Genomic DNA, 24,631 nt, shown 5'->3' with positions numbered 1-24,631 from the left:
CCAGACGTTCTGAGTGTCCTCTCCACCTGATGCTTTGAACTTTAGTCTTCAGGTAAGATTTGCTCCCCTTGTGACCCCAGAGACGTCTGGGGCGTGAAGTCTGCGTGTATTTTAATAACCTCTAAAATTACTGTGAAGCTCCTCTGAGAAAAGCATCACCGTTAAGTATCCTGGTTCAGATCTGGTCTATCTGTAAAATGCATTCATTTTATTTTTTCTTTTTTAAGGAAAGCCAAGTGTGTGGCTTAGGTTAGAAATGCTTTAGGGAAGAGCGGCCATGCGGGGTTGCCCAGCAGAGCTGTAAGATGGCACGTGGGACCGTGGCCAAGGTCACAGGCTTGGGGTGGATTTGCAGTGTGTCCTTTCCAGGACACATCGGTACAATCTCATGGGGTCTATCCACCAGTTCTGAGAAGTATACACAATTATCCCGATTTGGCAGGTGAGAAAACTGAGGCCCAGAGAACTGGAGTTGGCCAGAGTCTCGTGGCTGACAAATCATGGGGCTGGAATAGAAAATCGGTTCTGAGGTTTGGAAAGTCCTCCTTGGAAATCACCCACACCGTGCCTGCAAATTGGTCTCCCATCAGGCTGTCATCCCCGCACAGGTGGAGAGGGTCCCCACTGTCCCTGGGTTTCTGAGGAAGCATGGGGGGACATGTCCAGGAGAGGGGCTGAGGTCGGGGTGCCCAGCAGCCAGCCAAGCCCCGTCAGGGGATGCGGACCTGCCGTGGACCAGTGCCGCTCCCAGGCTGGGGGTCCCACAGCTGCACCCCAACCCAGCTCCTCCGCGACGGCCTCCCACTCACTGCTCAGCGCTTCCACACGCGCCTGAGATCGAGACCCAGGTCCCCAGCAAGCAGGGAGGTGCCAGCAAAGATATTTATCAAGAAACCAAGTCACAGAGTTTTGCGGAACAAAACCATAAGATTTCAGAGCTGGAAGGAGCCTTAGAGGTCACCCAGGGTGACCCCTTCAACTTGCTTAAGGAAACAGGCTCAGAGACGTCACTGACTGGCCGAGTGGCAGCGCTGGGTCACATCGCAGGACTCCAGGATTGGGGCGATTGTCTGTCACATCCCACTTTATCTCCTCGCACAGAAGTTTTTAAGTTTGTTTTATTGTTGCGTTTTGTGTACAGGTGGGTAAACTGAGTCATGGAGCAGTGAAGCGGCTTGCCCAAGCTGACTCAGTAGGTGGTGGGACCAGGCCTTGAACTCAGGCCTGTATGACACTTCAGGCCATGCCTGTTTCTCCGGATGGATTTTTTATATCCCAGGGATTACACCATGCCCTTCACAACAACCCCTGCGAACCGCTGGAATCTGCCGAGGAGGTGGCTCTCGCCCAGAGAAGCAGCAGTTCTAAATGGACTTGCTGCAAACGCTGAAACCTAACAAAATCAGCCTGGTTGGCATCTGGAGGAATAAACAAAACACGGGGACTGGAGGAGGGCTCGCCGACCCGCAGAGATGGCCCTGGGCGATCCTGCTGCCCAGAAATCCCTGCCAGGCTCCAGAGCCCTCCCGAGTCTGGGGACTCGGTGGCGGGTTCTGGAAGGCGTCTCTCTGGAGCGACGGGGAAAGGAGGAGGCCCCTGACCTCAACCGTGGAAACTCAGCCCCCGGAGGGGTGACTGGCACCCACGCTCACCAGGCAGACACGCTATGCACAGATCAGCACGCTCAGACCTACCCACACACACTCAGACGTGTGCACACACACAAACCACACTCCCACCCCAGCCGAGGCCTCCCTCCCCCGCCCCCGTGTGGCCACAGCCCCTCTTGCCTCCCCCTCCAGGAGGCCCCAGACCCCTGGGTTGACTCAGCCCCACCATCACAGGCCTGGCTCCACAGGCGCCAAGCGTGCCGCCCGCCCGGCCGCTAACGAGGTCTGGAGAGCAAGTGAGCAGTTTACGTCGGCTCAGCTCCTAATGACCGCCGCTCTCGGGAATGACCGGCTCGGCGGTGACCCGCGTGTGGGCTCATGACACTCTCGGGCTCCTGCCCCGCGCACCCCAACAGAGGTCTCCCGAGGCCCTGACCGCAGCAGATGGCCTGCCCGGCTGCCCGAGCCACGTGCCGACCTCATCAGGACAGCCGACAGCGGCGCCTTCCAGTGGGTGGCCCGGCACCGGCCAGCGCTGCCCTGAGCCCACAGGCCCTCCTGTCCCAAACCTCTCACCCCTGACACCTGAAGCTCTGCACATCGTCGCTTTGGATGAATGAGCACCTCCTCCTTCAGTTTTCCTCCTCCCCGTCTTCGTCCCCCCTCCCTCCTCTCCTCCCCCTCCCCAGCCCCTCCTCTCCCTCCTCCCCCTCTCCCTCCCCCTCCCCCAGCCCCTCATCCCTCTCCTCTCCCTCCTCTTCCCCCTCCCTCTCCTCCTCCCCTCCCCAGCCCCTCCTCCCCTCCTCCTCCTCCTAACCCTCCCCTAGCCCCTCCCTCTCCTCTCCCTCCTCCTCCTCCTCCCCTTCTCCCCTCCTCTCCCTCCTCCCCCTCTTCCTCCCCCTCCCCCCTCCCCCTCATCCTCACCCTACCCCAGTCCCTCCTCCCCTTCCTCTTCTCCCCTCCTCCCTTCCTCCTCTCCCTCCTCCCCCTCCCCCCTCCTCTCTCTGCTCTCCACCCAAGCCCTTCACTTTAAAATAGGCTCCTGGCCCCTCACTGCCAACAAGACAAATGTTCCTTTCTTCAGCACGGCATTCAAGGCCCTGAGCTGACTTTTGCCTACGCTGTCAATCTCATTTCTAGATACCCGCCCCCATACGCCTTATAAGCCGTCCACAAAGAGAATCACCACTCCCCCATATACAGATGACGTCATGCCTATGTGTCCTGGTCTCTGAGGGGTCCACCACTTAGAATATTCTTCCTATGTCCATCTTTTTGGTGAGAAACTCCAACCAGTCCTTCAGTGGACAGCACAAGGCGCCTCCTCTCTGGAGCTGTCCCGACCCCTCCCCAGGAAGACCTGCTCCCTCTCCTGTGCTCCCATGGCCCCAGTGCTTACCTGTTACGGGGATTTCAGCGTTGATGACGTGATCTTATACTTGCCTGTTTTCTCCCCTCTGTCTCCTCTAGACCGTAAGCCTTCTGAAGGTAGAAAGCACACCCCGGTCATCCTGCACGACCGCTGTCGTGCGCACTCACTGCTCCTGAGTCTGCACGTGATACAGCCTTCAATTCCGCCGGCATTTATGACATCTCTAACGCAAATGCGGGACTGGGTCAACCACTCACTTCCCTCTCAAGGGCAGGGAACACCATATGGACTGGCACAGAACTGGCGGGTGCCAGGTCCCGAGAGGCAGAACAGAAGCCCCATGGGGAAGCCCCCAGATGAAGCTTTGGCCTCAAGCTGGCTCCAGGAAGAGGGAGGGTGAGGTGCCCTGGTCCTCCTATGAGGTCACCTAGAGACACCCCGCCCCCCGAACACACCACCCCCGCCTCCACCTCCACCACGTTTGGATGGAGGCCTGATAACGTGGGCCACTCGCCCCCTCAAGGCAGCTCAGTGCAGGCCTTCTCACTGAGAATGCAGTTTGAAAGGCTGCACACAAACGGATGGACGGAACTGCCCCCACTACAAAGCTCCCCTGATGTGCACAGGTAAAAGCTATCTTCTGCCTGAGGTCTGACCTTCCAAGCCAAGGGCAGAGCACCTGCAGAGAGGAGACAGCCGCTCTCTTTGGCTTTGACTGTGCGGACTCCCCTCCTCCCAGGCTCTGGGAAGAAACAGTACAAACACTCCTGTCTCTGGATGTCTGTCGATCCCAAAGTCAGCATACGTAGCTTAAAGTATAAGCAGGGCCGTGTCCTCAACAGAAGCCCCACAATCGTCTGCAGGATCAAATCTGTGCAAGACTCTGCCCACCTTCTGCGGTCGCTAGACTTCTCAAAAGAAAACACACGCACACGTCATATGCCTGTTTTTAAACGAGTGCATGCCAAGAGTAAAGGAGCTGCCACCCTAGAGGCTGGGTGCTAGCTGGCACCTGGCACACTGTGGGCATCTGAGCCTCCGCATCTCAGAACAAAGGCCAGGCCGTGACTCTCTCTAGTCAGCCCCCTCCCTTTCGTGGAAGCCGCTGTAGTTGACATGAAGTTAGAGACTGTCTTCGTAGGCTCAGTCGCCCAGGGCAGACTGCCACACTCCCCCTGCAGCCATGCCCCGCCAGCAGGATCCCTGACTCGGACCCACAGCCACGCTGGTTGGGTCACCCCTGTAACACACCTGCTCACTCCGGCTGTTGCTCCCTCTGGGGCCCCAGCATCCTACCAGCGGGGAACCTGGAATCAGAAAGACCACGTCCTTCCTCACACCTCAACTCAGCCCTTGAGTCCCTGGGTTTCAGCCGAAGCGAGTCCTAACAGGACGCCGAGTCAGCTGCCTGAACCAACAGATGACCTTCTCTACCTGTGCGGATTTACCTGAATCAGGTTTTGTCAACTTAAGAAGTATTATTTGATACCATATGATCTCGCTTATATGTGGAATCTAAAATATGACACAAATGAACGTACCCATGAAACAGAAATAGACTCACAGACACAGAGGACAGACTTGCGGTTGCCAAGGGGGAGGGGCTGGGGGAGGGATGGAGTGGGGGTTTGGGATTAGCAGATGTAAACTATTATATAGAGAATGGATGGACAACAAGGTCCTACTGTAGAGCACAGGGAACTGTATTCAGTATCCTGTGATAAACCATAATGGAAAGGAATATGAAAAAGAACGTATATATATGTACAACTGAGTCCCTTTGCTGTCCAGCAGAAATTAACACAACATTGTAAACCAACTATACTTCAATAAAATAAATTAAAAAAAAAATTTTTTAAGTACTATTTGTTTTGAGTCTTAACTCCTTTCCCAGCCCTCACCTCCTGACACCAGGATGCCTTCCTTGAATTTCTCCATTAACCTTCATCTCCTCTAGGGAGCCGCCCTGGATGTATCCAACCCCCACGGGAGACCCTGCCCTCCTACAGGCCTGAGAGCTGGAACCCGGCACTGAAGCAAGAGAACAGGGACTGACAAGCCTGGCTCCGGCCTGCCTCATCCTCCAGGCCCTCAGATCTGTTCAGGACTTGATGCGGAGCTGAGACCACAGGAAGGAGCACAGGCCGTCCCTGCCACAGACATAGACCTGGGTCCAAGAGGCCCCAGTGGAGCCTGAAGGGTTCCACGTGCCTACTCCAGGCCCCGATTCTAGCTCTGCGGCCATAGCCACGGAGGTGGGGACTTCCTTCAGCCCTAAAGCCGTCTCCAGAAGCCAGCTGGATTTGCAGTGAAAGACACACCAGTGTGAACTCATTTTCAAAGGGCTCACAAAGAGCAGAGAGCACGTCTGAGGAACTCCCAGAAGGAAACGTCCCGGGGAAAATGCTGACGGAAGAAAATCCCTCTTGGTTATCCTGCCTGAATGAGAGAGAGCATCGTTTAGGGAAGCTGGTTCCTAATTTCTCCCCTCTGCCAAAGTACTATTTCGGCATCTCTTTCCAACTCACGGACATCCTTTCATAATCTGTTGTAAAGGATTTCCCTTAATTCCTGCCCTAAAGAAATACTCCTTTATTCCCCTAAATACCCACAGGCCAGTAAGCATCCATTACCTGCACATAAATCCCTAAGGAGCTGTCAGGACGGCCGGGCCTTACACACCCACGGCTCCTCCAGCCGTGAAAGACCAACACCGTTTCCTCTCAATCCTCAAACGTGAGCCCTGACCCCAACCCCCAAAGCCCTCGCAGGTGACATCATCTCTTCTAGGGTCCTCGCTTCCCCTCCCTGACCCACCAAGGAAATCAGGATGACCAGGGCCCAGGATGGTGCCTAAATAACAGGTGGTACCCACAAGCACCTTCAAACTCAGCCTTCCATGAGGACGCCAAGACCAGGGTGACCCAGAAGCTCCTGACTCCAGGGCTGTCTGAGAACAAGCAGTAAATAACTCAGCAGCCCCTCCCTGAAAAGTCACTCTAAATAGCCACTGCACTATCGCCCTCAGAAAGACCTAGGAGGCTCCGTTTCCTCTCATCCCATCATCACCATTCATCCGTTCATTCCCTCCCTCCCTCAGACAGGTCCTGGGCACACGTGCCTGTGCCGCCCTCACAGGGCTGGATCTTCCCCTTTTATTCCTAAATGGAGCTCTCACAACCCCCAACAAGCAGAGCCAGAGACCCTGGGAAAGCATCTCAGCCCTCTGCCCCCATCCTTCAAGCTCGGCAGAATCTTCAAGGTGATTTCACCCCCGACCACCATGCCCCGGCCCCAGCTCCCAAATCATTCAACACGCCCCAGCCTCCTGCCAATTTGGTTCAACAAATGTCTATTTGCAAAGAAAACTAAGGTGGCCACTTTTGGACGGGCTGTCGGCGTGATGCAGAGGGAAGCCGGACTGAGGCTTGTCCCCTCTGAACCAGGAAGTTCCCTGTGCCACACTAAGTGGCACTCGAGCCCAGGGAGGCCCACACAGCAGTGGCAGCTCCGGCACACAGGGGCCCTGCCAGTCCTTGGGCCTGGCAGCCCACCGGCCCGGCTGCAGGGCCAGGTCCTCCGGGGCACAGCGGGAGTGACAGTGCTGGTGACAGGCCGGGCCTCTGACACAGCAAATCTGTAGCTCAAATATTTATTGTATGCGTCTGGCTTTCACACAGAATTTGCAATCTGCCAGTTACCAGTGTTTACCTTGGTAGAAATTCACGGGAAATCTTCGTCTGAACAGGCCCAGAGTTTATTTTACTGCCAGATAAACAACTTTCTTTGATAAATCATCCATGTGACAGTGTTCCTGAAAGACTAAACAAAGATTTCAAGTGCAATCTATAGGGCTTTGAGAAGCCTTCCAAAGCTAATGCATGTTTAATTGGCTGCTCCAAGCAGGCTGGGGCAGGGCGAGGGCCTGACATCTCTTTGGCCATTTGCTCTCCTTTGAAAAATAAATACAGATTGGAGCTTCTGGCTCATTTCTGAAAAACTGGAAGAAATTTGCCAATACTTAAATGCTCACTTGCTTCTGAATATGGCCTATTTCTTTGGCTCACGGGAGTGCACATCACAAATATCACAGCTGCTGGAAAAAACGTGAAAACTGCCCCATAGACGGTGCTCGGGAGAAGGGGACAACACGGAGGACTCTAAGGTCTCTCTTAGACCCGATAAATTATGAGCAGAAAAATCATATCAGGAATAAGGTTTCTAAAAATCACTCAAAAACAAAAGAACAAAGTTCAGTGGGCATGTCCTAGAATTAGCAAATACTCAAGCCAAGCTCTACGTGTTCTGCGGTCATCACCGTCCGATGACTCCCAGTTTTTACAGTGACTTTAGGGTGTCATTTCACTAAAGCCCGGACTGTCTAACTTCTGGTATTTATAGGGTTGCTTTTGGTTTGATTTTGGTTTGGTTTTGGTTTTGTGAACTTCAGCACCCTGAAGCCGCATCAACCTTTTAAAGTTTTCCCCAGTGGGGTTTGTAAAAGATTTCTCCAGTTTAATCCTCTACTAACCAGAAATTCACCAGGACATTCCATTCCATTTCCTAACATTTTGTGCCAAGCAAGCTGGTTTTATTAGTGCTTGCATCCTCCTACCCAGGCCAATTTCCATCCTGAAACAATTCTTTCCAATAAGAAGAGATAATAATGGCTATGGCTGGAGCAGGCGCCATGTTCCAGGAACTGAACATGCCTGACTGACCCAATTCTCCTCCCAACACAGTCACACAGGAATCACCATCCACAGGTGATAGAGACAGGCTCAGAGAGGTTAAGAGACTTTCTCGTGGCCGCTCAGCTTATAAGGGTGGGATTTCATCCAAGTCTGTCTGGCCTGAAGCCTACGTTCCTTCTATTCAACAGCACCGCCTGCCCCTCCACAAAGAAACCAACGATCGCCGAGCTCTTCCCCTGTGTCAGGCACAGGCATCAGTCCATTTATACCCGGCAAACTCTGAGAGCATCCAGTGCCCCTTCCCAGAGAGCCTCGTCTCCCATTCCTGGCAGGATGGGAACGTGATGGGCATGAGGGGACATGAACGAGGAAGGGTGTGGAATCCAGACTGGCTACCCAGCTAAGAGCTGCTGGGAACAAACCCGGCAAGGGATGCCAGGCAGAGAGTGGCCTTGGGCAATCTGATGACTAACTCCTTTATCTGAGTCTTATTTTCCTCCATCTGTAAGCCGAGCGCCCTGCACTGGCTGATCTTTGAGGTCCCATCCAGCTCAGCAGATCTTCAGAATGACAAAGGGGTACGGAGGAGCAAAGCAGCACCCAGAGAAATGCGCGAGCAGCCCCCCTTGTCTCAGCTCACCCTCTACGCCCCTCCTTCTCCACCCGCCCCCAGAAAGGCTCCAGGGAACAGAGGTGAACTTAAGGGTAAACCCTTCCCTTGGCTTCCCTTCTCCATGACCGTTTATATACACATCAAATGATGCTAAGTGAAATAAGCCAGACACAAAAGGACAAACAGTGCAGGCTTCCACTTACACGCGGTACCTGGAATAGTCAAAGTCAGAGACAGAGAGTACAGTGACGGTTCCTGGGAACTGGGGGGAAGGAGAAGGGCAGTTAGCGTTTGGGCGCAGGGTTTCAGTTTGGGACGAAGACAAATCGCCAAAGATGGACGGTGCCGATGGCGGCACCACAGCGTGGATGTGCTTAACGTCACTGAGCTATACACCTAAAAAGGATTAAAAGGGCACATCTTGGCTTCCCTGGTGGTGCAGTGGTTGAGAGTCCACCTGCCGATGCAGGGGACGCGGGTTCGTGCCCCGGTCCGGGAGGATCCCACATGCCGCGGAGCGGCTGGGCCCATGAGCCATGGCCGCTGGGCCTGCGGGTCCGGAGCCTGTGCTCCGCAACGGGAGGGGCCCCAGCAGTGAGAGGCCCACGTACCGCAAAAAAAAAAGGGTACATCATATGTCATGTATATTTCATCACAATAAGTTTTTTTTAAAAAGGAGGGGAAGGCAGTGAGGCGGGGCCCCTCAACAGGAGAATCACGGAATGGCAGGTTGGAGGGCGCGCCAAAGGGCACCCAAACCCCGTGGTCTGGCAACTGACCGTCCCGAGGAGTAACATCTTCGGAGCTGGACTCATCGACAAAGAGGGAGCAGTCACATGCCCCCACCCCCACCCCGCCACGTGTCTTGGGTCAAAGAAAGCAACGACTCCAGCAGGATGTGAGACAGGGAAGGGCTGGAAACAGGATTCGGCTCGGGAGAGGTGTCAACTGAGAGCCTTGGAGCTGCACACCCTGCTCCTCTAGTGAAGGGAGGCCTCGTCTGCTGTGAACAGAGGGCTGGGCCACCCGTCCTTGCCAAGACCCCCGGGATGAACAGTGAGTCCAACGGGTGTGCGGGGCCCAGGGCTGGGTTCCTTACACCAGCTCATCTGCTCCTCACTAAAACCGATGCTGGGTATTAGTGTCACCTCGCAGGGAAACCGAGGCCTGGAGAGGTTCTGAGATTTCCCAGTGTTGCCCGGCGTACGTATAGGGACAGAGGGAGAAATGAACTCAGCTCCTGGGGAGCCGCCTCCACCCGTGGATCCTGGGTTTCTGGGTCCTTTCTCAGTTCGATATACTTTCTCAGGGCCAAATATGCTAAAGAAAAGTGTTCCTATTGACATTTGCCTTATCTAAGAATCTTCCTGCCAGGTACAGCCAAGAGAGAATTAAATGTGCAGAGACCGCTCACCAGAGGGGGAAACTTGGCTCTTTTCCCAGCTTTTCCTCGCGGTGCCTCAACATGGCTTCAGAGCGCAGTGTGGTCCCCATGGGATCTCGGCCCAAACTGCCCAGGGCTTGATTCCCCCAGCTAGGCCCCCAGCTCTCCACTGGGAGGCCGTGGAATCGCCACCATGACCCACCCCAGCCCATTGGAGGGCTTCAAAGGCCCTCAGGGGTTCAGCAGTGGTCTCTGCACGGAACAAGCCACCCCCATCACGGGCAAAGGATTTAGGATGGGCCACAGGCCACGAGCTGGGAGAGGCATTTCCAGGGCACCTAAAGCTCTGACCCCGTGTTTCCCTGAATGGGAAATGCCATACAGCTCCTTCCAACTATTTCCAGATCTGTGGATGGGCTGTGTATTTTAGAGACCTTCACTGACAATAAAAACCAGTTGTTTTCAGCCTACCAACTCCACCCCGAGGTTACAGTTCCTTCCTCCATGTCTATTTAATTTTACTTTGACTGAACTAGATTTCTAGATATTAGGGTTTTGTTTTTTTTTTTAAACATATACACTCAGTCACCCAAAACAGGGATGCAGTTTCCCTCGAATTTAATAAACAAGTTATACATACTCGTTTGGAAAGAAGTTTTCTCCTTTTACAAAAAAGGAAAGCCATAAACAACGAGGTCCTACTGTATAGCACAGAGAGCTATATTTAATATCCTATAATAAACCATAATGGAAAAGAATATTAAAAGATGTATATATATAGCGGAATAATTTTGCTGTACAGCCAAAATTAACACAACATTGTAAATCAACTATACTTCATTAAAAAAAAAAAAGAAAGAAAACTGGAAAACAAAATAAAACCAATGCTCTGTTACTTTTTGCCTCCAAGGTGCTTCTACTGCCGGAATAATATCGTCTATTCACCGGTTTTCTGTAAGTACTAGTGGAATGGGATAATAGTGAAAAAGGAGGCTATACAATGGTTAAGGTCAAAAAAAGGCGACCCATACAATAAGTTAGAAAGTAAGTCTAAATTATCCCAATTGCTAGTCATCTGGGAACATTTTAATATTAAATAATTTTACATTGTTTTTCTCACTTAAATACAACCTAATCTTGTGATATAAATATACTTGTGCCCATTTAACAACTGTGAACATTAAGGAAAGGCATTTCCACGCACACTGTAGAAAATCTAGGATTTGTACTCAGATGCGTACTATTATAATATTTTTGGATTAAAAAATTCCTATATTATTCATCTTTGTGAATTTTAAGATGATGCAACATAAAACCAGGTTGTAGTTACTTTAACAGAAAATAAACTGGAAATTAAACCACTCAAAAAAAAAAAGGCGAATTTCCATCTCCCTACCTTGCCCACACACTGTCATTCATACACACGTCCAACGCACTTTTATTTTATGCCTACCGCGGATAAGACACCATACCAAGGATGATTTAACTACACACAGGCCTTGTTTTGTTCATTCTAAGACACAGATTCTCTTCACATTTTAATGTGAAGTATGTTTTCTCTGTGGGCGGGGCATCTCCCACGATGGATGGTGTATCCCACAATCAATGGGTGTCTTACCCTTAGGTAAAATATGGCATCAGAGACCGATTCTGCTCTCAAGCAGCTTACAGATGTTGCAATTACCGTGCTGGCAGCTACCATCTCCTCCTCTGTGGGAGGAAACCCAAGGTTTAGTTTGGAAAGGCTGAGCCTCCTTTTTGCAAGAAATCAGACAATGCACCTCCAAACAGCAGCCCAGCCAAAACACCTTGAAAGCAGAGTGAGCCAGAGTGAGAACACTCTGCTCACTTTAGTGAAGGTCCAGAAACCGCTGAGAATGTTTCTTCTAGGAAATACTCCCAAACACTAATGGTGAGAGCCAATTTTTTTCTCTTTCCTCAGTTTAGTGTTGCAGGGTACAGTTTGACTCTTTATGAGGAAACATATAAACGGGGAAAAAAATACTTCCAGAAGACAAGGAAAATTTCTAGGGGCCAAGAAATCTTTTTCCACAACCAGAAAATACTGGGCTAAAGAAGTGGCCACTTGAACTCAAAAAAAAAAAAAAAAGGAGAAGCCAGTACAAGAGGAAGCTCTGAACTGTCTTAGCAGAAGTATATTATTCCACACATTTCTACCAGGAAAGCTTAAGGGTGTTTACAGATCCAGAAGCTACAGAGAGTGGCCAGAGGCAGGATCCTAACCTCACAGCCATTATAAATCAGATCCCCCATCCCTGGGATAAGCTGAGCTGAAGGCAAGACAGTTATGGGTGCTGAGTTGTTAACAGCAGGATTATTAGTGTGGCAGCTTGCAAATAATATATTGACCCGTCGAAGGGAGGACAGCAGCACCCTGCTGTCATGGAGCAGGAAAAGCAGAGAGAAAACAAGCAGCAGGGCCGGTGTTCTCATTGAAGCCCAGCAGGCAGCCTGGCCGCCATGTTGAATCCACAGACTTTGCACCATCTAACTTTTGGCCGTCACACATCTGGTGCTTGATCCAGGCTGATCCAGCTGCATTCCTGAGCATCAGCCCACAGGTGTTTCTACCGAGGCTTTTCCCTGCTGGGGGCAGAATATGTGCTCTGAACTGAGGAGGTACAGTGCAGGGGTGGAGAGAACCAAGCAGACCTGCCAGAGAGTTAAAAATGCACAGTGCCCGGCGCAGTGGTTAAGAATCCGCCTGCCAATGCAGGGGACACGGGGTCGAGCCCTGGTCCGGAAAGATCCCACATGTTGCGGAGCAACTAAGCCCGTGCGCCACAACTACTGAGCCCTCGTGCCACAACTACTGAAGCCCAAGCGCCTAGAGCCCGTGCTCCGCGACAAGAGAAGCCACCGCAATGAGAAGCCCACGCACCGCATAGAAGAGTAGCCCCCGCTCACTGCAACTAGGAGAAAGCCCACGCGCAGCAACTAAGACCCAACACGGCCAAAAATAAATAAATTAATTAAAAAAAAAAAAATGTGCCGCCCGGGGAGCCGGTGATAGGCCGGGCAGGCCCAGCTCCACGGGGGCGGCAGGGGTCTGAGGACGCACTGGCAGGAGAGGGCGAGGGCGTGCTGACCCAGAAGGAAAGCACCCCTTGTTCCTGGAGCTCCCAGGGAGCCTTCCAACAACCTGATGTCTTCCCACAGGGGATGTCAGGGCCGCTTAAAGCAAAGTTTGATCCCTGGAGTAGGGAGTAAAGCATTCTTTTTCTTCTCTGTTGTGTGTCAGCTTGCCCTGCTGCATTTCTTTGTCTCTTAACTGAATCGCATCAGCGTGGCTGACTACCTCCCTTACTTGAAATGAGCTGAGCTAGGAAACAAGTTTCTCAACAAGGCTGCATTCTCCAGGGTGCCGAGAAGGGCAGAGCTGAGCTCAGCCCCTGCAGAGAGAGAGAGAGAGAGGAAAAAAAAATCCTATTTACTGCCTTATGAGACCATGACACACAGAAAACCCATAAAAGTCTCTCCTGCATTCAGATAAAGAAGCCTGGCGTCCAGGACACCCAAGCAAGGAGGAGATAAATGCCTCCAGGAGGGAGCCCAGCGGCTGTTCATCTTCTCTTAAGGGGGGAAGGCAGCGTGACAGCGAGTAAAAGAACTCCAGTGGGGCAAGTCAGACGCCTTATTTGTGAAATAAGTGGACTTGATAGGATGACCTGGAGGATCCAGGAGAATTCAAAAGTTCTAGGAACTCAAGAAGGAGATAATCTCCCGGCGAAAGGAACACAGTCTCAAACAGCCAATCAGATTGCCCAGGCCCTGACTGGTTATTAAAATAAGATACACCCCTGGCGCCTGCACGCAGGGAGCCACTGCCGCGGGGAGAGGATGTCCCTCCCCAGTAGGCTTACCGCAGCCCCCTCCACACCTTTCCCCTTCACCCAGAGGTCAACCTTCACACTCAAATTCTTTCCCAAGGTTTGCTTCTTCAGCCCATGTCTAGCGAACGGCTCTAGTTTAACGAGTTGCCACTAAAGCCCCCAACAAAAGCAGATTGGTGGGGTACTGAGAATCTGAACGAGAAGGTGCAGATTCTCTTCTCAGGGCTGCCGAACATCCTTCTCCTGGAGTCTCCACGGCGCCCCCTTCAGGCGGTGAGTTCTATGACACCACGATGCTCTAGGAAATCACCGATTCGTGTTTGGTCGGGGTGAAGAAATTTCTTTAATGAAATTTTCGTCTATTCTAGGTCCGTATTTGAGGACACGGTATCTAGCACAGAGCTCTGCACTCAAGAAATGTTGAGTGACCGACTGGACGCGCGGCTCAGTCAATGACTGGACACACTGAATCTGAGTCGCGTCCTCCGCACACGCAGTCCCAGGAGAGGTCATCTGAACGTAGAACATCAGCTAATATATTACCTTTCAGAGTGGGCTCTAATACGATTGCCTGGAGTTGCTGAAACGTCAGGGAGTCGACTTCTAAAAGTGAGTGTGGTGATTTACACTATCGGAAGAGGGTCAGTGAAATCTAAAGGCGGCCCCTGAGTATTATCCACACTGCCTCCGGCCCCCCGCAAGGAAGGATGCTTCGGGATAACAGCCACATCCGAGCAGATTCTTCCTGCCACCCCCCCCACCCCCCCAATCACGCAGCAAAAGGCTTCTCATCAGGACTTCTGAGAGATTTTATTTCTGGCCTTTTTCTCGATGCCCAAATGCCTCTTTGGGAAGGAATCTCGCGCCGTTTGCGGAAGGAAAGCTTGTGACTCGGACAGGCTGGGGCCGCGCAGACTCTTTCGCAGAGACCCGCCAGCCTCGCCGGGTGTTGGGCTCCCCTTGATGGAGCAAGGGTGTGAGCCTCAACAAGCAAGTGTCACCGCCGTCAGACGGAAGGGTCATCAGAGTTTGGGAACATTGCTGCAGGTCCCTCTACAATTTATCTGAGTTCATTTAAAATGGCAACCAGAACAAAGGATGTAACTCAAACACAAGCAGTGGAATGCTTGGGGGACGAAATCGTCCCAGCGGTCATTCACCAAGAACCAAGAAGGCAGGGAGAGATACTTAATGCAGAAATAAGGCACTAAAAAACGTGTGCATTCTCAAGAAGCTCTCCGTGGCAAAGGGTCAGAATTCGCCACTTCCCGCCTTCAGTCACAATGACAAATACCTGAGACTACACCTGTCACATGTACCATTTCCTTCAGCTTACGAGTGCGCACATACACATGTGCAGCTCTCCAACACGGCACTTTGCCAGCACGAGGCCCTTTCACGTACTTTATTATGCTTGGTTAGTGAAAACCCAGAGTAGGTAGTCCTGGATGGACGTAAACACGCACGTTACCTACCATCATGCTTTCCCTGGGAGGAATTCTGTAAGAAATCCAGCCTCGGGGACACAGTGGCCAGAATCGTGAGAACCTGTCCTTGGCAAAGCAGGCCTGGCAGCAGTCACTTCTCAGCATCCATATAAAATAGAGGCAGGCTGGAGGGAGTCGGCCCTTCAAAAGGATGCAGTTCACGTCTACTTCTCCAGAGGACAGCCTCCCAAGGTGTGTGAAGCTCGGTCTTCTGCGGGGCAGACTACCGGGGACCGTCCCTGAGAGGCTCCCTGAGATCAGCCCCCGGGGCCACATCCAGCCCTTCTCCTAGGGCTGCAAGTGCTCATCCAGAATTCCCTTTTAGCCCGGAGTGATTTGCGAAGAGGGGAAGGAGGACCCCTCACTGTGGGATTGTCAGTTTCCTGGACTGGAAGGACCTGAGAGCTGCCACACCCACTACCCGCCCGCCCCCGGCAATGCCCTAAGCGCATGGAGGCTCCCCTCCCAGATCCTGGGCAGAGTGGTGCTGACACCTAGGGGTGGATGGAAGAAGAGCTGTGCCGAGAGGCCAGCCCAAGCCGCCTGGTTTCCCCCAGCTCCTCTACAGCTCTCCCCAAGCCTGCCTCCCTCCACTCCTCGAAAATGTTCCCCCAAACCTGCCGAGTGATCCCACACACGGAAGAACAGAAGCCAAGTTTGACTTTCATAAAAACCGGCCGGTTCCCCATCCTATCTGGCCTTCCATCTGCCTGAGAACAGCAGCCATCCGGGGAGGATGGAGGGAGAGAATACACATCTCCAAAAAGATGCTCCAACAGGCTCTGCACCACGGATGTAGAATGGGAGCAGTCAGGGATGCCCAACCTCCCGGAGGCGGCCAGGGACGCTTTCTTACCAAACTCGCTGGCACAGAGATGCTCGATTATGGCTTCAGATTTCAGCTCGTTGTCACAGGGAGGACACACCGTCGTGCCTAGGAAGGGCAAGGGGAGAACAGGAGCTGAGTGACTGCGGTGGAACGCAGGGAGGACCTGCCCCTGGGGCCCAGATCAGCCCAGGGACCAGGCTGGAAGGAGTTAAAGGTCTTCTGGAATTCCTGATAGGGCAACTTGAGAAAAGACGAGTCCTGGAGACCAAAACAGACACATAGTTTCTTGAAAATCTGGGGACTAGAGCTGTTGAATATGGTACAACTATGAAAACCAACATGATGTGGGGCTGGATGGGGCGGGTCCTGAGTCGTGGCTTGATGGATGTGGTGGGTCCCTAGGAGAAGCTGACTTGTAACCAAACACTTCTACCCCAGTTGTTTGCTCCTGGTTCTTTCTCCCCTCTCCTTGAAATACCCCCCTCTGATTCCTGCCCACTTCCTGTTCCCAAACTCCCCAAAAGACGGCCCATCCGTCCGACCAGCTCTCCAGGAGCCAAGAAAGAATATCAGCCCGACTCACAAACTCCAACCACAGGCCCTGAACACCCCTCCCCAGAAGGGCTATTGCAGCGAGCTCCTGCCAGGGGCAGGAAGCAGGAGAAGCTGGTGGGGGCTGGGAACAGCACCAGCCCTGCTGCCCAAGGGAAGGACTTGGCCGGACATGGGAGAGACCCTCTGGAGGCGTTTTCACACTGTGAAGGGCTTTGAAGAGGAGGTGTGTGTGCTGCAGGGATGGGGGCCACCGGGGGCAGCTGAGGCCCTGGGGGAGGGGGAGGCCTCGGAGGCCAGGGCCAGCGGGTCCTCCCAGCCAAATGCTGCTGATGCTGGAGAGACCCCTAGGCGGTAAGGGGGCTCCGTGGAAGGGCAGGGAGAGAGCGGCCCAGTGGGATCACCAGAAGGGAAGGCGGCTTGGCACCACCGCCGCCGTCCCACCGTCACCTCCATCATCTATCAGACAACCTGGAGTTTTATCCACGATGCGGGAAAGCACGAGCACATTCTAAGGGTCCTCCACCTCGGCAGCACTGGTGGAGGCCATGCCCGGCCACGCTGGGGGGGGAGCAGTCACCCCCGGGGAGGATGGGGCGCTGAGTGACCTTCGCTCCGACTCAGGCTCTTCATCCTCTTCCTCCCCCTCCGTCTTCGTGGCTCCTATGGCGGCATCTCCTTCACCTTCGAGCACTTCTGTGGCTCAGAGAAACAGGCAGAGCCTCCCACGGTGGATAAGAAGGGAGCTGTACAGCCCTCCGAGGCCAGTGCCGCCCCCAGGACGCAGCTGGTCCCCAGCGCCAGGGAGGTGATGCGCGACCCCCCTGCCCCACTTCCAAGCAGGGTCCCTGCGAGGCACAGCAGAGGCCGTACACCTTCGTCTTTACTGACAGATCCCTGTCCCACCTTTACTTTGTGCCCAGGGCCGCACTCCATCCAGAGTCCTGCAGCAAGAACCACAGCCACGCCCCGAGCAGGACACCATGGGGCTATATTTTGGCCCGGATGCTGGAAATGTGCTTTTCAGCCAGAACTTAAGATCGGATTCCAGAGGCTGTGTTTCTGACAAAAGGGAAAAACTCACCCAGAATTTTGCATCATGGTTCTTGCTTCCATGGGGAGAAAAACGGAAAGGAAATCCCGCAATGTGGGAAGGACCGTGGTATCTACTTCGGGAGTGTGGACTGTGCTTTGGGGCTTTCCTTGTTTGGGTTATTTTTTTTTTTCAGTGGAAGTTATCACATTGCAAAGTTCTATGAATGTGACCTTGACCAAACAACCTGCAGGGCAGGACTATCTGAATACAAACACCGGATTCCCCTTGTTCGCTCACATCACCTTGTCTAGACGCTCTGAGTTCCCTGATCCGACTGGCGGCCCCCGGGCTCAGCTACGTTTGGCCCTCAGCGTCTCCCAGGCGGGCAGGAGCTGGCTGCAGTGAGTTCTGCGCGTTCGCACGGCTTGCCCCCACCCACAGCTCTAGACTGTGTAGGGCGCTATTAATCTGTGGCCTCTCTGGATTGTGCTGGGGGGCCCTGCGAGCGGCCCGAGCAGGAGAAATCCACCCAGTCATCCATCGGAGAGGCAGAACTAAATGGCTGTTCTAAGGTGTATTTAAAATAATGTTTAAAGCAAAAGAACCAAAAACCAAAAGGTTTTGTGCTTCATCAGTAGTTAAGGGAGAGGACGGGAAAGTCCAACACTGGAATCAAGAGTAAGTGGATTTTTAAAAATCAATGCACACGGCACACACCCCCACACAGCACACACACACAGAGCACACACGCACACAGCACACACACGCACACACAGAGCACACACACGGCACACACACCCCCACACAGCACACACACACACACATGCACATGGCACACACACACCCCCACACAGCACACACACACAGAGCACACACGCACACACACACAGAGCACACACACAGAGCACACACACGGCACACACACCCCCACACAGCACACACACACACATGGCACACAGCACACACACACACACACAGCACACACACACACATGTACACGGCACACACACACACACACACCCCACACACACAGAGCAGGTCTTCCCTGGCCAGCTGTTCAATACAGGGAAGGGACCCTAAGGAAGGCTCCCGGGAAGGATGAGTGCACCGTGGCCTCTGCAATCTGTGACTAAAACAGCCAGGCTGTTTTAACGCACAACATGCCTAATCAACAACAAAATAAAACTCAAAGGATGTGCTCGTTCGCAGAGCTTGAAGCAGTAGAACCTGGCTGGGAGGAGGAACGACAATTTACCGGCCTGGGAATGTACGGGTCTAATGCAAGGGCAAGATTTAGAAATAACTTTCCTGAAAACAAACAAACACTTTTCCTCTCCCATAATGGATGCTGAAGCAGCTTGGGCATCAGCCTTTTGGGGGTGTGGGGGAGTGTCTTTTGACTCAGTCTCATTAGCAAGTTTATCTTTGATAACATGCGGCCCCAAAGGCCTGCCCAATACCCCCAAACGGTGCTTGTCCAAGTATGTGAACAGAAACCAGCCTGCGGCATGCAGAGATATGCCGCTGCTTCGAAAATTCCATTTTAAGTTTACAGAATAAAAAGAAATAAAGAATAAAAGTAGGGCATGTATACTTGGTCTCCTCCAAAAGTACCAGTTCTGATTCTGGAGCCACCAGCCCTAAAGTTACGAGGACCAGTCTCCACCTGTCCTACACACACACACACACACACACACACACACACACACACACACAGCCCTCCCACCTCTGGGCTCAGCTGACAGTCAGTGGCCACTCGGCCCCAGAGGACTGACTCCTATAGGGGGTCCCTCCCACTGAGGGGCCGCAGTCCTGGGCAGGAGCGGAGCCTCCCCCAGAGCCTGTCACCAAAGACTCGGTGGGGACAACCGGGTCCCAAGTCCCACACGGGACTGGTCCCTTCATAACTGTTCTCTGTGTGCCGCTGGTCTCAGGAGGGTGACTACCTGAGCACTCCTGGGATGGAGGGAGGAGAGGAGATGGTACAAAGGGCAGACTTTGGGAGCAGCCAAGTGGGACAGCAGCCAAGGAGTCAAAAGCTCCAAGAAGAGAGCACGGGTTTGGTCTCCCTACCACCACTCCGCCACCCCTGCCTTTGGGGCATCGAGGTGAAGGATGCTCGTCCCTTCATAAGTAGGCAGCCCAGCCAGCACCCCTACCTTCCCGTCAGAAGGGCTTCCCCCTCAGAAGTGTTCTGTCGCTGATTGTACCAGAAAGGGGCACTTAGGGGGTGGACTCAGCCCCAGCAGAGCTGGCCGCGGCCTCCGGGGGCAGGGCTGGGCTAGTCTGCCCGCCGGCAGTGCCGACGGGGAGAAGGAAAACCCCGTGGGTTCCACGCGGACAGAACACAAAGCGCTTTGTCCACTCCAGGTAACGGCTCGGCTCCCGTTCTCAAAGGGCTGCGCCTCCCCGAAGGTGAACTCTGTGCAGACCCCCAGGAAAGGGGACCAGCGGGACCCAGACCTTGCCCCCGCAGGCGGGCCGCTGCCCTGCCCACCCGCCAGACCTGCCACCCCACACCCGCCCCTCTGGACCACCTCCTCCTTCCCTGGAATAAGCCAAGGCATTCAAAGTTCGGGGTGCCCTTTCCCGGGACTACCCCGCCCTCACTCTGGGGAGTACGCCCCTCGGGGGACCTTTGTGCTTTGGCATCCCTTGGAGATGAACTGAGTCAGCAATGAGCAGGTTCCCCCCACCCTAAACCCGTTTCTCAAAAGCCCCTGGGATGCGGACCGCTCTGCTCGGCGCCCTGGGTATGGACCTCCACCTCTTTGAGCCTCAACTCCGCTTCCGAAGAATTTGGGGTTGAATTCACTCCTCTAAAAGTCAGGCCACAGTGCTGGGTTGTTTTCGTTGGCTTGTTTGTTCTGTGGGGTTTTGTTTTGGTTTATTTGCTTGTTAACTTGTTTCGTTCTGTTTTGTTGCCTCCCCGGGATGCTTTTTCCTCCCCCCCACCCCCACCAAGAACTGCCCTTTAAGTGGAAGGGGTTTCAGACAAGTACCTCTGGCTCATCCCTGGGGCTGTTAGGAAAGCCTCCAATCTGCGGAGCCTCGCTCCCCAAGGGGAGCTGAGCCATGAGCTAATGACAATTTTATCTTTCTAATTACCTGAGGATTTGTGTAAATGAGAGAAGCAGGGGGTATGCAAGAATGAGGGAGAAGAGCCTTTCCATCCCGCCCCCGCCCAAACCTTCCCGAAGCTGTTAACTGAAAGGGGTAGAGAAACAGAAAGCCTCGCAATTTCTGAACTTTTTTTTCTCGGCCAGTTCTGAACCAGTCCTGGAGCTACTTGGCTGAATGACTAGCTAAGGAAAGCGTTTAAAAAAAAAAAAACCTCCCCAAACCTAAGAAAATAAACAAAGCTGCACCTTAGCATTTGCTCGGCCTTTCTGAGCTTCCCAGATTTGGGGTTTGGGCATTTTTTTTTTTTTTTTCCCCCGGCGCATCCCGCCTGGGGGGTTCAAAACTCCGATAGGGACTCGGTTCCCTCGCGAGGGACAGAAGAGCTCTTCTGGGAGCCAGAGCTAAGGCTTTGTTTCACCGTTGACTGGATCCCAGGACAGCGGCTCCAGGACCCGGGCCGGGTGCGCGCGAGGCTCGCCCCGCCGGGCACCACCTCGGACGGGCCGGTAGCTCTCAAGGCGGTCGGGCACGGCCGAGAGCACGTCCCCAGTCCCGGGGCGCAGCGCGGACAGCCCCGGGAACCCCCCGCCTCACCTTGGGGCTTGGAGGCCTCGGTGGCGTTGGGCGGGGTCATGGCGATGCAGACGTCGCCCTCGGGGAACTTGTCGCACTTGAGCATCTCGGGCCAGTAGAAGCCGAAGAACTGCATGACGGGCTCGCACGAGTCTCGCACGGCCTCGCAGAGCCAGCGGCACGGGTAGATGGGCCGGTCCAGGCAGACGGGCGCGAAGAGCGAGCAGAGGAAGACCTGGGTGCCGATGTGGCAGTTCTTGTTGAGCAGGGGCACCCAGCTGCTGGCCTGCTGCTTCACCTCGGCCATGGTCTCGTGCTCCAGCAGGTTGGGCAGCACCATCCTCTTGTAGCCCACGGTGTGGCACAGCCGCAGGTCCACCGGGATGTCCACGCACTGCGGCGGCTTGGTGTAGAAACGCCCGCTCTGGTACGCGCCGACGTCCGACTGGAAGCTCACGTAGTCGTACTCGCTGGCCGAGCCCGCGGCCAGGAGCCCGGCGGCCAGCGCCAGCAGCGCGCCCGCCGCGGCCCAGCGCCCGCCGCCCATGCTCGGCGCCCCGGCCCCTGCGACGCGGGGCGTCCTCGGCCGCCTCCCCGCGCGCGTCCCGCCGCGAACTTCCAGGAGCCCCCGGGCACAAAAGGCGCCGTCCGCACCCGCGCCAGGCGCTGGCGGGGCGACCCTGGGGAGCTCGCGCGGGGAGGCGAGCGCGCGGCCCGAGTGCGGCCCGGCTCCCGAGGCGGCGGGACCCGAGTGTCCGGCGCTCCCGCGGCCGAGCCCTCCGAGCCGCGCCGGCCAATCAGCGCCGGCCGCCGCGAGCGCTCCGGGCCCGCCCGTCAGTCACCCGCGTGGCCGGCCAATCGGCTCGCGGGCGGGAGGGGTCGGCTCCCTAGAACTCAGCGCAGGTCAACACCCCTTAAAAAACAAAACCAAAAAATAAATAAAGGAAGGAAGAAGGGGGGAAAACGAGAAAAAGAAGAAAAAAAAAAAAAGGAAGAGAGACTGGGGACGAAGAGAAGCGTGCGGTGGGTAAAGACGATGTTTAACGCTGCTGTTAACTTGAGTCAGAGGGCAGGAAAGTAAGGAACCTTAACAGTACTTGCAAGTCCATGAGATAATCAAGACTTTTTTTTTTTTTTCAAACAGTTTTCCCTAACTTTATGCAGCAGCCCACCTCCTCGGTGTTGTTCTCTGTGGCTGCAGACAAGATGGGCCGTTTCCGACAGACCGGGGCTCAGGAAGGCTGTGGCGAAGGAGGTCTGCTTTTCAATCCCCAGCCCGTGGGCCTCGGCTCCCGCAAGGGCCAGGCGAAGGTGTCGTCGGGCTGTTTGCTGGCTTAAAAAGGCAGCGCCTTTCCAGGTGGGATAACCGGATGACGGCCCTCCGACAACCCGGAGGCAGTGAGGCAGGAAAGGGTGCTAACAAAGGTGTTAACTTTGCGAGAACAGTTTAAAAAAAGAAAAAGAAGAAGAAAAAAAAAAGAGCCCTACTCAAGGCCCAGCCCAAGAGCACGTCTGTGTGTGCACGCATATGCACATTGACATGTTTGTGGTCTAGAAAGCCAAAACATTAAAAACACATGTGCACTTATCAGCGTGGCTTGTGTAAATATCAAGTCCATCACTCAGGCACACATGCTACATTCAGAGCTGGCCCAGGAACTTCAAGTCAAAAACCAGGGGTTCCATTAAAGCAGGAGGCAAGAGGGAAGTCTTAGCAGAAACAGCCCATCCTTCCCATCCAGCCCCCCCGGGAAATGAAGTCCCTCTGCCACTGCCACCTCAGAGCTCCTGGGGATTCTTTGTATGTTTCAAACGGGACCCTGAGAGGGAGGCTCAAGCTTCAGGGACCTGTAGTGTGACCACAACTGACCCCAGGGGCAGAAGACAGCAACAGCAGTTCCGGAGGTTAACTGGGTCTCCACACTGCTTGTGTCCTGAAATGTGGGGTGGAGGGCGGCCAAGAATGCTGCAGACCACATCTGAGCAGTGTGGCACCACCCCAGGTGGCAAATGGCCACAGAGCTCCAGGCTCAAGGCAGACACCGGAGGAGGCGCTGCCTTGCTGGGCCAGCTTGTTTGTAAAGCTCTGGGGAAGCTTGCTTTAGATTCTGCAGACCAAATTTCTTGATGGACACATTCCAAGTCAAACGACTAGAGTTTCTGAAGAAGCGAGGCTATTTTCTTAAAGCCCTGGTGCCCCTAACGAGATGGTGATTCCACTGTGCACACAGGAAGCAACTGCCAGTGGTCACCTTCTCTGTCATTTCTAAGCTAATGAAAGGTGCATTAACGCGAGAGGGGAAGCGTGGAGGCAAAGAGATGGCGGGAGAGCAAGATGTTGGGTGGCAAAGGGTTAATCCCTAAACAATTGGTAATGCTCAGCCCCAGAAGCTGGGGAAGACATTCTTCACAGACACAGAATAGACCTCAGGAAACCAGGCAACTGTGACTCAATTCAAGGGGCAGTTAGAGAAAAATGCAGTTTGGTAGGGGTCCTTTTCTCTCCTCCAGGCAGGCCCTCAGTCCCAAGACAAATGTGTCTGTTTACGCACTCATTGCAAAGAGTTGTGTTAGCAGATAACATCCTGTCACCTCTGGATCCAGGCTTTGCCCAGCTCTCACTCATGTTTGCACTGTTTCCCCAAATGGTGGGAGGACTTGGGTCTGCCCACCATGAAAATTCTGGAAACTAGTCCAAGTGACTACACCTCCACCAGTCCTGGGGCGGGGTGGGGGTGGGGGTGTCTCGAGTCTGGAGTAAATCTCACAAATCCGTTCATGGGAGGGCCTAGCCTAGGTCTTGCTGTTTCTCATTGATCACCCACAAATGGCCTTAGCGAGAGGCCTCTTGGGGCAAGCCAGGGACATGACTGTCCTGAGAAATACAGGGAGTGTGGATGTAAGACCCCAGAATCCTAAACTCAGTGCATTTCTGGCTCCTCTCAAGGCCCAGCTGGAAAGGAAAGGCTCAAGTCTGTCCCACTGACAGACTTTAACTCACACCTAGGATTTTGGAGAATGACTGCCCACCACCAATCAGTGCCCATGGAGTTTGGAACTGCACTGAGCGTGACTGCCCAGGTAATCTTTTAAAATGTCTTTAAAGAAAATGTCTTGATTTTCTTGAAATTGAGGAGGAAGCTAGCACTAATTTTTATAAGGTCATCTCATATATAACAAGAGATGTAATGATTTCTAAATCCAGATATTCATAGGGTAAGTGGAAAATTGAATAAATGATTAGCTCTGAGCAGACAACTCTGGTGAAAATTTACTGAAACAGTACAAATATTATAAATTCTAAAAAAATATGTGGAACAGCTATCAGTTAATAAATTTTAAATTAAATCAAATAATATAACTGAGCAAGTTTGTTAATCTAATAAATTTTAAACACTTTAGCTATTGTTTTTGTTTGTTTTCTTTTTTCCGGTACGCGGGCCTCTCACTGCTGTGGCCCCTCCCGTTGCGGAGCACAGGCTCGGACGCGCAGGCCCAGCGGCC

General features: G+C 53.6%; 1 protein-coding gene across 1 annotated transcript in view; it reads right to left on the bottom strand.

Moving 5' to 3' along the window:
- Nucleotides 1-21,674, bottom strand: part of SFRP1 (secreted frizzled related protein 1) — a 40,103-nt gene extending 18,429 nt beyond the window's left edge. The window contains exons 1-2 of the mRNA XM_065899966.1: nt 21,149-21,674; nt 15,871-15,948 (exon numbers count right to left, since the gene is read on the bottom strand). Of these exons, the coding sequence (XP_065756038.1) occupies nt 15,871-15,948; nt 21,149-21,674 (604 nt within the window). The remainder of the gene's footprint in view (nt 1-15,870; nt 15,949-21,148) is intronic.
- Nucleotides 21,675-24,631: the final 2,957 nt, after the last annotated feature.

This window comes from Phocoena phocoena, chromosome 21, assembly GCF_963924675.1.
Source record: "Phocoena phocoena chromosome 21, mPhoPho1.1, whole genome shotgun sequence".
Lineage (NCBI taxonomy): Eukaryota > Metazoa > Chordata > Mammalia > Artiodactyla > Phocoenidae > Phocoena > Phocoena phocoena.
This window is presented reverse-complemented; position numbering and strand designations above follow the sequence as displayed.